Source organism: Anolis sagrei, chromosome 2 (genome assembly GCF_037176765.1).
Source record: "Anolis sagrei isolate rAnoSag1 chromosome 2, rAnoSag1.mat, whole genome shotgun sequence".
In the NCBI taxonomy this organism is placed as follows: domain Eukaryota; kingdom Metazoa; phylum Chordata; class Lepidosauria; order Squamata; family Dactyloidae; genus Anolis; species Anolis sagrei.
In genome coordinates, this window is record NC_090022.1 from 98297301 (window position 1) to 98312880 (window position 15580).

At 41.6% G+C, this 15580-nt stretch overlaps 1 protein-coding gene across 1 annotated transcript in view; it reads left to right on the forward strand.

The window, feature by feature from the left end:
- Positions 1 to 3645: 3645 nt before the first annotated feature.
- Positions 3646 to 15580, forward strand: part of LOC132765579 (secretory phospholipase A2 receptor-like) — a 35262-nt gene continuing 23327 nt past the window's right edge. The window contains exons 1-3 of the mRNA XM_060759860.2: positions 3646 to 3733; positions 8339 to 8502; positions 9488 to 9600. Of these exons, the coding sequence (XP_060615843.2) occupies positions 3655 to 3733; positions 8339 to 8502; positions 9488 to 9600 (356 nt within the window). The 5' untranslated portion in view covers positions 3646 to 3654. The remainder of the gene's footprint in view (positions 3734 to 8338; positions 8503 to 9487; positions 9601 to 15580) is intronic.

Consider the following 15580-nt stretch of genomic DNA (forward strand, 5'->3'; position numbering starts at 1 on the left):
GATCCAACCAGTCCATACTCCAGTAAATAAAGCCTGACTGTTCACTGGAGGGAAGGATACTAGAGGCAAAGATGATGTACTTTGGCCTCATAATGAGAAGACAGGAAAGCTTGGAGAAGACAATGATGCTGGGGAAAATGGAAGGAAAAAGGAAGAGGGGGCGACCAAGGGCAAGATGGATGGATGGTATCCTTGAAATGACTGGCTTGACCTTGAAGGAACTGGGAGTGGCCACGGCCAACAGGGAGCTCTGGCGCGGGCTGGTCCATGAGGTCATGAAGAGTGGGAAGCATCTGAATGACTAAACAATAAATACACACAAATGTTAATAGGTGATGACTAGTGTTTCCCAGTGATGTGAGGAAGTCACTCCAAGATGCTACAGATTGTGGATTCATAAACCCATTGACATCAGAGACATAATTTGATATTTATTTTAATTCCAGCAATTGATCCTTGATCGGAGACAATTGCTTTACATTCCATCTACTGGATGGAAGAGTTTTTCACAGCAGGACCAACTGTGCAATATTAATGTAAATGGGGTATCTTTGAGCATCCCTGGAGCTGTCCTGGAGAGGGGAAAGTATTATGAAGAAGACAGTCTTTGCGAAGGTCTTGATAAATACACATTCCTTGGCTCACTCACACCTACATCCACCACTACAAGAAACCGTTTAACCCAGGCATGGGCAAAGTTGGGCCCTCCAGGTGTTTTGGGCTTCAACTCCCACAATTCCTAACAGCCCCAGGCCCCTTCCTTTTCCCCCTCAGCCGCTTAAGCCGCTTAAGGAAAGGGCCTGAGGCTGTTAGGAATTGTGGGAGCTGAAGCCCAAAACACCTGGAGGGCCCAACTTTGCCCTTGCCTGCTTTAACCTGACAGTGTTCAGTACCAGTTCAGTAACCTGCAAATGGAGCCTGCATTCTCCCTAGAAGCCAAGATCACTAAACCAAGGCTGTCATATTGTGGAGATATCAAGAAAAGACTCACTAGACAAGACAATAATGCTTGGTATGGTGGAAGGCAGTGGAGAAAGAGGAGGACCGCATTCCAGATGGATGGACTCTGTCAGGAAAACCATGTCCCTGAGTCTGCAAGACCTGTCGAGGATAGGGTCACCTGGAGGTCTCTCTCATTCACTGGGTCTCCATTGATCAAAGTTGACTTGACAGCAGTTAAAAACAACCACCTGCAAAATCTGCCACCAACACCACCACCACTGAAAACCATCTGAAAAACATATCTTCGAATGCACACTGTCTTCCAGATTTTTGGTACTGAGTCTCATCTCTTTGCTTAATAAGAGTTAATTATAGCTATTACATACCCCTTGGAATTAATATTATTCCTTGGAGGAGGCAGAGGTCCTTTTTTCTTACAGAAAGCAATTTCCTTCCTAGTTTTTTGTCTTGGGAAGGATTTTTGGCAAGAAATGAAAGCACCACAAATTTGCTTTTGCGAGACAAGACTGGCAGACGAGAAAAGGCTGGTTGATGGGTGATTCCTGAATCCCTTCTATAATGGAACAGAGTAGATAACTACTACTACTTCTTATCATGATGGTTGTTATTGTTGGTTTACTGTAAGTTTTTCGGACTGTATGGCCATGTTCCAGAAGCATTCTCTGGCGTTTCTCCTGCATCTATGTTGTTACATATTGTTGTTAAATGTTGAATAATATCCCTTATCCAGAATGTCAAAATCCTCCAAAATTTGAAATTGCTCTCACAAATGTCTGAAATTGCTCACAAAATTGCTCTCATGAATGCTTCCTCTTGCCTAAATTGTACACAAACTTTGTTCCAGAAATAAAATAATTTTAAAAAATAACTTAAAGTTATGTTTATTGAAAACTTCAATGAGTTTTGTGTTCATACACCTCCAAGGTGCTGAAGGCGCTGAACAGACTGCACTCTGGCACCACAAGATGCAGAACCAGCCTTCAGAAATGGGGCTACAAAGTGGAATCTACGACATGCGAGTGTGGAGAAGAGCAAACTACAGACCACCTGCTGCAATGCAACGTGAGCCCTGCTACATGCACAATGGAGGACCTTCTTGTGGCAACACCAGAGGCACTCCAAGTGGACAGATACTGGTCAAAGGACATTTAATCAACTACCAAGCTTGCAAACTCTGTGTCTTTTGCATGTTTGTTTGTTTGTTCTGTCCAAAATGTAATACAACTGTTCGGTTGCCTGACACGACAAATAAAAAACCTCCAGGGTATCTCATTTTGGATGTATATGCATTTGGAAATCTGTATATATGTAACTGGAATTCAAAAATACCCCAGGTCCTTACATTAGTCAGTGCAGACCCATATAATGTAGTTCGGCCCTATAATGGATTTCAAACTGCATAATTTAGCAGTGTAGATTCAGCCAAAGAGATAGATGCTCAAACAGTATCACTGTTGTTCTTTGGCAGCTGACATACCTTCAATGATGATTGAGATTAATGGTTGGTCCAGAAAAAGTCCCTTTATCTGTTTGTTTGGTTGGTTGCATGCTGCAAGTCGCTTCTAGCGTGAGACAATCAGCAGTCTATGAAGACGTTGCCCAGAGGATGCCCAGATGTGTTAAGATCCTGCAGGGAGGTTTCTTCATGCCCATCCATGTCTCCAGTCCATTCCCTGTCTGGATATCAGCCAGCATGCCAACGCCTTAAATAAAGAAATAGCTTCCTAAGATCTGCAGAGATACTTGCAGGAACACCTCAGCAAGCGAGAGTCCAAAAGTGGCAGGCCAAAACTCGGAAGCTCAATCAGTGGCTGATACCGAATGAGACTCCCTCCTGGGCGCACAGAAGACTGGGCGACTAAGAAGGTGCCGAACAGGAGAGGCAGAGCCAACCTTAACAAATGGGGCTATAAAATACATGTTATGCGAGTGTGGCGAAGAGCAAACCACAGGCCATCTATTACAATGCAGCCTGAGCCCTGCCACATGCACCATGGAGGACCTCCTTATAGCAACACCCGAGGCACTCCAAGTGGCCAGATTCTGGTCATTTAGCATTAAGCCAAGTTTTAAAATTTGTTTGTGTTTTAAATACATTTTAATTGTACCCACAATTTGCTTGAAACGATAAATTTAAAAAATGTTCCGTTATTATTTTTGTTAGTGTGTATATGCTTTGTGTCCTTGTGGTTCTCTAAACAGGCCTGTGTGTGTATAGTTCCTGCTTGTGAGGGGACAGTCAGCAGAGGTTTTTTGCCCTGTCTCAAGTCTTATCACACTAGAGCAGGCCTGGGCCAATTTGGGCCTTCTAGATGTTTTGGACTCCAACTCCCACCATTCCTAACAGCCTCAGGCTGTTAAGCGGCTGAGGGGGAAAAGGAAAGGCCTGAAGCTGTTAGGAATGGTGGGAGTTGGAGTCCAAAACACCTGGAAGGCCCAAATTGGCCCAGGCCTGCACTAGAGTTTAGAGTAGGCAAAGAGTATGCAAATGCAGCCATTTGGAATTCTGTGGCTGCCTCCTCCTGCGGCATTCTGGGGCTTGTAGTTTATGAGTTTAGGGCCTCCCTAGCTGAGGGTTCTAAAGGCCCCGCCCCAAAACTACAAGCCCCAGAATGCAGCGGGAGGCGGCAGCCTGGGCGTTTCAGGCTCTTTGGCGCCTCTTTCGTTTGTCCGCGAAGACTGGCAAGAGTCATGGCTCCTGCCCAATGGCTGCTCCGCCTCCTCCTCTTCCTCTTCCTTGTCCTTCCTCGCGTGCAAACGGAGTCGGGTGGTATGTGGAGTCAGGAGTAACGATGGTTGGCTCTTCCGGGTTTAAAGGAAGGATTTGGTTAAACAAACCAAGAAATAGACCACAAACCGACAGGCCCAAAGCCTTAGAAACGCCATTAAAGTCCTCCAAATTTGCACTTCCTTCGCAGGAAGAAAGCAAGGCCCAGATTTCCAAAACCAGCCCTCCCCCGCTTCTGTAGTGCTCTCACTTGAGAGACTTTTCGAAGCGATAGATAGGTAGATTGTCATAGGGCCCTTCCACACAGCCCTATATCCCAGAATATCAGGGCAGGAAATCCCACATTCTCTGAGTGTGGACTCACATAACCCAGTTCAAATCAGATATTGGGCCCTTATTCTTCGACCTCGTCATAATTGTTAAATATCTGAAATATAAGAGCCAATGCGATGAGGTAGATGTGTGGTACAGGATGCAGAGGTTGGAAATGTTATTTGGGCCACAATTTACCAGTCAATATGGGGGGCTGTAGTCCAAAATCAGATTGTTAGCCATCAGTGGGATGCAGCTTGGGGAAGTTTATAGTTTATAGGTTCCCTGCTGTTGATGAGTCTTAGACTCCTTCCACACACCCGTATAAAATCCACATTGAACTGGATTATATGGCAGTATGGATGGGTAACCCAGTTCAAAGCAGATATTATGGATTATCTGCCTTGATATTCTGGGTTATATGGCTGTGTGGAAGGGTCCTTACACTCAGTTTCAGTTTGATACAGCTGCCATGTTTCCTTTATAAGGTGACATGGGATTTGTAGTTTGGTGATATATTTAGAATAATCTGCCAGAGGATCTCACTGTGCCTCACAAATAATAAATCTCAGGTTTGCATTACAACATTTTCAAATATGTACTTTAACTGTAGCGTCCCACATTATCTGCTTTGAACTGGAATATATGGCAGTGTGGACTCATATAACCCAGTACAAAGCAGATATTGTGGGATTTTCTGCCATGCTATTCTGACCCAGTACAAAACAGATATTGTGGGATTTTCTGTCTTGGTATTCTGGGTTATATGGCTGTGTGGAAGAGCCCTTAGCCTCACATGAGTATTTAGATACAAAAGGATGAAAGGTGTGGGATGCAAATATACATATAAAAAATCCAAGTCTGTAATCTTTCATTTTTACCAAGGCGGTGGGCATAAGGTTAAATTTCAATTATATCCAAGTAGGATTCCAATACAAAATACTGAAACCACAAAAAAATCATTTGGGTTTAGACTACTACCTTAACTCATAGCTAGAGTTTGTGTTTTAACCTGGATTTATTTGGAATACTTAACAAAAACAACAATAATCCAGTGGAATTTGTGCCACAACTACCCTGCCTGTAACAAAGAACTGGTGGGATCACAATCCTGACAAAGTTACGGAAAATGAACATGTCAAACTACTCTGGGACTTCCGAATTCAGACTGACACTTTGGAGCACAATACTCCTGACATCACGATTGTGGAAAAAAGTATGGAACATTGATGTTGCAATCCCAGGAGACAGCAGAATTAACAAGAAGCAACTGGAAAAACTTACATGATACAAGGATTTAAAGATAGAACTGCAAAGACTCTGTCACAAGCCAGTAAAGGTGGTCCCAGTGGTAATCAGCGCACTGGGTGCAGTGCCTAAAGACCTTGACCTGCACTTAAAAACTATAGGCGCTGCCAAAATCACCAATGGTCAGCTGCAAAAAGACACCCTACTCAGATCTACCTGCATTATTTGCTGATACATCACACAATCCTAGACACTCGGGAAGTGTCTGACATGTGATCCAATACAAAAGCCAGCATAGTGATCTTGTTTGCTGTGTACTAATCTTGTGTATCAAATAATAAAACTATATTCCACCCTATCTCCCCAAAGGGACTCAGGACAAATTCCAACCACAAAAAGGCAAACATTCAATACCATACATATTTCATCCAAGCTTTATTCCTCAGCTGAGTGGTATAGCAGTTAATCAAGTATGAGCAGAAACCTTCATCGAGGGATTATGTATATTTTGTTTATGTCTCTTTATATAAACTGAAACTGGAGTCTTAAGTGGTACAGGCTGTGCACAGAACTGCATCACCTTAGTGAAAAATAAGCCATTTGATCTATGATGTCCAAACTTTAGCAATATATTTTTGTCTGTCCCCCCACCCAGATAAAAACCCCTTAGTAAACAAAAATGAATGAATGAATGAATCTCAGTCTCATACATGTCATTAAAGCCCTCCAAATTAGTCTTTAAAAGAGTGGGTTATAAATGCCCCAAGAAATACTGTGTAATGCACCTTCTGCTGCAATTTAATTCCTCTAGTCAGTGCTTCAATAGCATGTAATCTGAACATGTTCTCAAATCTGACTAACTTACTTCAGGCTGTGTGAGTGAGGGCATACATCTGAACCAAGATGCATTCTTTTTCTGCAGCCATTTTGTATTTGTTCATTTGTGTCTGTTCAGTGTTCAGAAGCTAAGAATAGCTCCCAGTAAAACAATTTTTTTTTGTTCCTGGGTTATGAATGTAATTTCCCAATTCATTCTATCATAAAACATAGAAAAATTATTAGACTGCAAAAACTTTTATTTTGCGAGGCATCCTGCAGCACTTTTCTGCAGGACTGGATTTTAGATTTATTGCATTTATATCCCATTTTTCTTCAGGGACTGGGTTTTAGGTCCCTTCTATTCTGTCCTATATCCCAGGATCTGATCCCAATTATCCGTTAGAGCTTTTCAAGGAATATGTCATTGAGTCTCAACCAATAGTTTGTGGTAGCCACAAAAACAAAGTTTCTGGAGTATAACATCTGCTTTCAAAGGAAGTACCGCACAATGAAACAGGTATAACACTTTCAAACCAGGAACAGAACATTTTTCAAATGTTATATAGTGCAGTTGACCCAAGTTTACTATTGGGTAGTGAGAAGAATGGATTTAAAACTGCTTAAAGACACAAAACTCGTTCTGTCCGTAGCATTGGCTAGTCATAATGGACATTCAAATGAGCAATTTAAAGCAACAGACCCCCCCCCCCCCAAAAACAAACAAACAAACTGGGCAATCAAAATTCAGATGTTGGACACTAAACACTCAGGGAGCCTAGCTGCTGCCCTGAAAAACTTCAAAGTAAACTCTAACCAGTCAGCAGATAAAATGTGGAAGGATGTTGCCTAGTGCTGAAACAACTGGGAAAGACAAAGCCAGGCTGTCAGTACATTGATTAACCTGGTGGTGGAGTGCAAGTGTAAAAAATGCAATCAGGAAAAAGTAGGCATTTTTAACATGGAGAAAATCACACTGCCAAATAGACTGATAAATATCAACTATTGAAATCAGCAGCAAAACATTCCGCAACTGATGCAAAAGAATGCCTACTACCAATATGTCGATGATAAATTAGATACACCAGAAGGAGCAAACCTGGTGTACCGACTTGCTAAATCACGTGAAAGGATGACACAGGACATTACCCATTTGATGCACATCAAGGATAAAGATGGTAAAATATTGAGGGACACTCAATCCATCCTACAAAGATGGTCTGACTATTTTTCCTACATTAATAATATAGAATTTTACCACCCACCAATAACAAGCCCGGCTCTAGTCTTTGGCTCAGTGTCAGATATCACAGCCACTGAAATAAAGACAGCTATACAAAAAGTAAAGAACGGAAAAATAACGGATGATATTCCATATTTCGAAAATGCTCAAAGGTGGGCTACCTTTCTAGCATCACTATTAAGCAAAATCATAACAGAAAACTACCCCGCCCCCAAAGGATTGGACTACCAGCATAACCATACCAATTTGGAAGGGAAAAGATTACATCCTCAAATGTTCAACATACCGCTCAATACGCCTATTGTGTCATGCAATTGAAAGAATACTGGACAAAAGGCTAAGAAGTCACACAGCTGTTCAGCAGTGGAACTCTCTGCCTCGGAATGTGGTGGAAGCTCCTTCCTTGGAAGCATTTAAATAATATCTTAGTTACATAATTCAACCCTAAAAATAATAGGATGAATAAGAATTTAATTTTTTTCGCTCCTGGTTTATAGGCATATTTAAACACAGGTTAAGAATCCTGCTGTCTCCAGCAGGATTTTTAACTTGGGAAGGACAGAGTTGTGCATTGATGTAACTTGATAAAAAATGAATGTGTTTAGAGAACAATTAAATTATTTACCCGCAGTATTTGTATATTTCATTTTCTGTTTTGTGTTTAAACCCTTCTGACATCTCCTGATTTGCTAAAAAAAATGTGGGGTTTGGCTGAAATTTTGTATGTTAGTTCCAACTAGTGTAGATCCATTCAATCAACTGTTGAATGATGTTAAAATGTAGGTAAGTCCAGTTGATAAATAGGCTTACCTACTTTTTCTTCTTTGGTCAGGATTTAAACCAATGCTTGCTTTGATTTTTCTTTTCTTTTTATGTTTAAGGGCAGTCTTGATCAGAGAGTTAGGGTTTGAGAATCAGGGTTTCTCTTTTTATTTATGTCTTATTATATATTTGAAGAGGGCATACAGTAAAAGAGAACAATTTAATTACAGTATACCATTAAATAATTTTATTTTTCCCATCTGAAGACAGATTCAGATTATTCTGTCCTCTGGCTCCTTGCTGGCATTATTGGAATGGAAACTGTTATTGCATCGAGACAAATCAGGAGGGGACTTGGGCTGAAGCATTAAGATACTGCAAAAGATACAAATATACAGAATTAATAACATTCACTAGTTCTGAGGAAAAAGTAAGTCAGATTTTTAAATATATATATATGCAAACATATATTTTATTACTCAAGCATGTCTAATAATCTTTTAGACATACAGTTAATTTATTAGTGCCCTGCTTGGGTTCTTCATCATCATTCCTTAAATCTATTAGTTAAAACTTAATATGGAAGTTATTATTATTAATAATAATAATACTTTATTTCCTGAAAGGGACTCAGGGCAGTTTAATAGTTTATTAGTATTGTATTTATATCCCATTTTTCTTCAGGGATTGGGTTTTAGGTCCCTTCTATTCTGTCCTGTCTCCCAGGATCTGATCCCAATTATCCGATTTAAACTGGATTATATGAGGGTCTTCCAGACAAGCCCTATATCCCACGATCTGATCTCAAGTTTTCTGATCCCAAATTATCTGGCAGTGGGGATTCATATAATCCAGTTTAAAGCAGAAAACCTGGGATCAGATCTTGGGATATAGGGCCTGCCAGATAATCTGGGATAAGAAGATAATCTGGATAATCTGGCAGTGTAGAATGAGCCTTTGGGCCCTTCCAGGCAGATGCTATATCCCAGGATCTGATCCCAGGTTTTCTGCTTTAAACCGGATGATATGACTTCGCACTGCCAGATAATCTGAGATAAACAGAAAACCTGGGATCAGATCCTGGGATATAGGACCTGTCTGGAAGAGCCCTCATATAATCCAGTTTAAATCAGATAATTGGGATCAGATCCTGGGATACAGAGTCTGTCTGGAAGGACCCTTTGTCACATATGAGATCACAACTAATTCAGCTTCTCATATAAACTTGGAAGACTGATTTTTCCAGAAATATCTAGACTGCAATACATGTAGAAACTATTGGAATTGAAGCTTTTTACACCTTTTTCATTTCATAAGAAGGATGTTTGAAATCTGTATGTCAACCCCCCTCCCCCCGGCTGGGCCAGATGTTTGCCCAAAATATCCACTTAAACTGCTTTCATTCTTTTCTGCAGGACTGGATTTTAGATTTAGCTTTGGACAATTTTTGGGTTGGATTGAATAATTTGGAAGAACCTGACCGCTTTTCGTGGTCTGAAGGAACCCCAGCAAATATGCAGCTCCCTTGGTAAGAGGTTCATATGGAAAGTACTTGTATTGCCACAGATGCACTGAATTAATATTTGTTTTTATCTCAAATGCTTAGACTAAGGTTAAGCCAAATTTTAGCTTGCAACATGCATTTTTCCTTCGGTTTGTTATTGAAATCGTGAAATCTATCAATCAAAGTCAAACACAAAATCGCGGCTCAGGAACCCAAAATAATGTATTCAATGCATGCCATGAATTATATGATATGATATATATGCCAATCAATGCCTTACTGTGGTACTATACGTAATTCTAAAACTGATTAATGGAGTGCACTAAAGAATTTCAGAAAAAAAACCCTGTGCTTCATAGATTACAGCAAAACCTATGATCATGAAAAACATTGCTATGAAGGCCACGATTATTTATTTATTTATTTACTTCACTTGTATACCGCTATTCTCAGCCCTTAGGCGACTCATAGCGGTTAACAACAATAATAGCAAAAATTCAATGCAGCATAACAAGGTATTTAAAAACAATTAACACAATAGTAGACTAAGCAATTAAACAACAATAAACATTCATTCATTGGCGTCTCATAACTAGAATCATGATCTAAACTTATCATCCGTAGTTCCATTTCCTAAAATTCATTGCACTGCCTATTCAAACGCCTGTTCAAATAACCAGGTTTTCACTTTTCTCCGAAATACCATCAATGAGGGAGCCGATCTAATGTCCGTGGGAAGGGTGTTCCATAGCCAAGGGGCCACCACCGAGAAGGCCCTGTCTCTCCCCCGCCAGCCGTGCCTGTGTTGCAGGCAGGATCGAGAGCAGGGCCTCCCCAGAAGATCTCAAAGTCCTAGTGGGTTCGTAGGCGGAGATGCGATCGGATAGGTAACTTGGGCCAGAACCGTTTAGGGCTTTATAGGCCAAAGCCAGCACTTTGAATTGAGCCCGGTAGCAAATTGGTAGCCAATGGAGCTGGCGCAACAGAGGGATTGTATGTTCCCTGGGTGCCGCCCCAGTTATGATGACACAAACATGTAGTTTTGCAATATGTAACCTACAGATTTGACAAGAGACCAATGTCAGAACAAAATCTGGAGAAACAACATGCTTTTTATTTGGCACAGGAGTCCTTAAGAATGCATTTTAATTCGTATCTAGAATATCTAGTATGAAAAGAAGGGTTAGACTTGAAGGAAGGAGATGTGAAAATATGAGGAAAAAAATAAAACTTCGGTATTTACTTGAATGAAATGTGAACCTTTTTTAGCCAAATTCCACCATGAAAATTAGAGTGCATATAAGATTTGACAACGCATTAGATTCAAGCATGTAAACCACTCATTCTGTACGAGGTTTTCCAAACTGCCAGGGATTCTCATGAGCCTAGGGCCCTTTGTAGCCAATCAGAGTGGCAGTGACCAATAAGAATGCTCTGCTGGGTCCTTCTTCAGTCAGTAGGGATCTCCTTTCACTTGGGCTGCTGCATAATTAAGGTGTCTCCATTTAAAGGGACTGCTGCCATGACCTGGCGCTTGGTTAACTGAGGGCTGAGGAGGCTTGTAACCGTGGTTGGCATTTTAGTGGTAGATGTCATGTTCCAGGGCTGTCCTGGAAACAAGGGCTGAGATGTATCAAACAAACATAAGCCAAGACTGGAGGCTAAACGAAGGGCTGCACAAACACAAAAAGGACCAACTACCGAAAGCACAATAATCCCAATTAAACAGCTCAGGGGAAGATCCCAGGGGCTCACATGTCTTTACACTAATGCACAGAGCATGGGAAATAAACATGACGAACTCCAACTTTTAGCACAACACCACAAATATGATATCATAGGCATCACTGAAACCTGGTGGGATGACTCCTATCGCTGGAATGTAGACATCGAGGGCTATAAACTCTTTCACAGAAACCAAACAAAGGGGAGAGGAGGCGGAGTAGCCTTATATGTCAAAAACTCTTATGCTGCAGAAGAAATGCATGATAGCAATCTGGGAAACCAGCTTGAAAGCGTCTGGATAAGAATCAAGGGAACTGGGACTCAAAAAGATCTTGTTGTAGGAGTCTACTACAGACCTCCAATCCAGGAGGAAGAACTTGATGAAGTCTTCTGCCAACAGTTGACCAAACAGGCACAGAGAAGAGATGTAGTAGTCATGGGCGATTTCAACTATCCCGATATTTGCTGGAAAACAAACTCGGCCAAGAGTACAAAGTCCAACAAATTCCTCGCTTGCCTTGCAGACAATTTCATGGTCCAGAAGGTAGAAGAGGCAACAAGGGGATTGGCTACTCTTGATCTCATCCTAACAAATGCGGAGGACCTGATCGATGCGGTTGAAGTGGTAGGATCCTTAGGGGCAAGTGACCATGTGCTCCTGCAATTTGAGGTACAAAAGAAGGCCGAAACGAAGACAAGTCAAACCCGCATTTTGGACTTTAGGAGAGCTGATTTCCAAAAAATTAAAGAAACAGTGAGCAGCATTCCGTGGACACAGATACTAAAAGACAAGGGAGTTATGGATGGATGGGAGTTTCTCAAGAGTGAAATACTCAAGGCGCAGTTGCAAACCGTGCCAACAAAAAGAAAAAATAGGACAAGTGCAAAGAAGCCAGAATGGATGTCCAAAGAACTTCTAACTGTGCTGAGATACATGCACAAGAACTGGAAAAAGGGAGAAATCACCAAAGAAGAATTCAAACAAATAGCCAACACCTGTAGGGAAAAGGTCCGCAAGGCTAAAGCACAAAACGAGCTCAGGCTTGCCAGGGACATTAAAAACAATAAAAAGGGATTCTTTTCTTATGTCAGTAGAAAAAGGAAAAACAAGGAGGCGATAGGGCCTCTTCGAGGAGATGGGGCAATGCTGACAGGGGATAGGGAAAAGGCAGAACTACTAAATTCCTTCTTTGCCTCGGTCTTCTCACAAAAAGAAAGTCATCTTCAACCTCAGCAAGACAGAGTGGATGAGGGATTTGAGGACATCCAACTCCAAATTGGGAAACAAGTTGTCCAGGAATACCTGGCCGCTCTAAATGAGTTCAAGTCCCCAGGGCCAGATCAACTACACCCAAGAGTATTGAAGGAACTAGCGGAAGTCATTTCGGAACCATTGGCAACCATCTTTGAGAGTTCTTGGAGAACAGGAGAAGTTCCAGCAGATTGGAGGAGGGCCAATGTGGTCTCAATCTTCAAGAAGGGAAAAAAGGACGACCCAAACAACTACCGTCCGGTCAGCCACACGTCAATACCAGGCAAGATTCTGGAAAAGATTGTTAAGGAAGTTGTCTGCAAACACTTAGAAACAAATGCGGTCATCGCTAATAGTCAACATGGATTTATCAAAAACAAGTCATGCCAGACTAATCTGATCTCTTTTTTCGATAAAGGTACATGCTGGGTAGATGCGGGGAATGCCGTGGATGTAGCGTACCTGGATTTCAGTAAGGCCTTCGACAAGGTCCCCTATGACCTTCTGGCAAGGAAACTAGTCCAATGTGGGCTAGGCAAAACTATGGTGAGGTGGATCTGTAATTGGTTAAATGGATGAACCCAGAGGGTGCTCACCAATGGTTCCTCTTCATCCTGGAAAGAAGTGACGAGCGGAGTGCCGCAGGGTTCCGTCCTGGGCCCGGTCCTGTTCAACATCTTTATTAATGACTTAGATGAAGGGCTAGAAGGCAGGATCATCAAGTTTGCAGATGACACCAAATTGGGAGGGATAGCCAATACTCCAGAGGACAGGAGCAGGATTCAAAACGATCTTGACAGATTAGAGAGATGGGCCAAAATTAACAAAATGAAGTTCAACAGTGAGAAATGCAAGATACTCCACTTTTGCAGGAAAAACGAAATGCAAAGATACAGAATGGGGGATGCCTGGCTCGAGAGCAGTACATGTGAAAAAGATCTTGGAGTCCTCATGGACAACAAGTTAAACATGAGCCAATAATGTGATGTGGCGGCAAAAAAAGCCAATGGGATTTTGGCCTGCATCAATAGGAGCATAGTGTCTAGATCTAAGGAAGTAATGCTACCCCTCTATTCTGCTTTGGTTAGACCACACCTGGAATATTGTGTCCAATTCTGGGCACCACAATTCAAGAGAGATATTGACAAGCTGGAATGTGTCCAGAGGAGAGCGACTAAAATGATAAAAAGTCTGGAGAACAAGCCCTATGAGGAGCGGCTAAAGGAGCTGGGCATGTTTAGCCTGAAGAAGAGAAGGCTGAGAGGGGATATGATAGCCATGCATAAATATGTGAGAGGAAGCCACAGAGAGGAGGGAGCAAGCTTGTTTTCTGCTTCCCTGGAAACTAGGACACGGAACCATGGCTTCAAACTACAAGAGAGGAGATTCCATCTGAACATTAGGAAGAACTTCCTGACTGTGAGAGCCATTTAGCAGTGGAACTCTCTGCCCCGGAGTGTGGTGGAGGCTCCTTCTTTGGAAGCTTTTAAACAGAGGCTGGATGGCCATCTGTCAGGGGTGATTTGAATGCAATATTCCTGCTTCTTGGCAGGGGGTTGGACTGGATGGCCCATGAGGTCTCTTCCAACTCTTTGATTCTATGATTCTATGATTCTATTTGAATAGAAAACTAAAGCTTTGAATTTTTCAAGGGTCTGGCTAACAAAACAGAATTACCGCACTTAGTTCAAGTAACATAAATCAAGGTCAAGAGTCCAATTAATGCAGAGAGTCCAATTAATGCTACAAAACCCAGTTAGGAGCAAAAACAAACAGTAGTCAAGGTTGCAATCCAAAAGTCAGATGCCAAGAGTTCGTTTAGAATTCAACAGTGCAAACTGTAGTCAAGAGCTCCAAAGTTAAGCCAGATGTTCAGGGATCAAGCTGAAATCCAAGTCAATAAGTCAAAGCCAAGAAGTTAGTTCAAAACTCAGAAAACTCTCAACAGAAGCCAAGAATACTAAACTGAGGCTATCATACCTTGGACACACCAATATATGAGATGACTCATGAGAGAAACGATAATGTGTGGTAAACCTGGGGTCAGGAAAAGAGTAAGGCACTTCCAAACACTGCTGAATAAAATCCCACATTTTCTGCTTTGAACTGGACTGAGAGAATGTGGCTTCTCTAAGGTCACCCAGTGCGTTCTGATGGCTAAACCCTTGTTTCCAGAGTTATAGGGGCCCTTCCACACAGCTATATGACCCAGAATACCAAGGCAGAATAACTCACAATATCTGTTTTGAACTGGAATATCTGACTCCACACTGCCATATATCTCAGTTCAAAGCAGTAATGTGGGATTTTATTCAGCTGTGTGGAAGGTTCCGTAATCTAACATGAACCACAGCCCATCACTAGCTCTCTAGATATGATTGGCTAGTAATTGGCAAATGGCATGTGTTCTGCTTATCAGTAATAGGACACACTAGCCACTTACTGCTGTATGTAGTACTACCACGCTAGCAACAATTTTTATATCTGTAAAATTAAAAATTCTGGTTTGACTTGAACATCACTCATTCATAATAATCTTGGAAATGGGACCCAAGTCTAAATACAAATTTTATTTATGTTTCATATCCACCTTGTACAGGTAGCCTGTACAAGGTGAATGTAATTCTATACAATATGCTTAATAAGTTTCTGCTTCAAAGAGCTTATGTACATTGGGCTGTCATAAAGAAAGGCTGTCACTATCTCAGCTATTCAAGTGGACAATTTTGAATTTTGGAACAGATAAGGAATAAAGGATACTTCTAGATTTCTGGATAATAGATATTCTTTCTGTGTGTGTGTGCGTGTGTGTGTGTGTGAGAGAGCCTAAGGGTAAAGGGACGGTTTGTCTTTGCCTTTCTCAGAGGCGGGGAGTGTGCGACTTGCCTGAGGTCATCCAATCGGTTTCCATGGCTGTATCTGAACCCTGGTCTCCAGAGCCATAATCTAGTACCAAAAATATTACACCACACTGGCTCACATACAATACTGGAGCCCCTTTACCACACTGGTTCCAAATAGATGTGT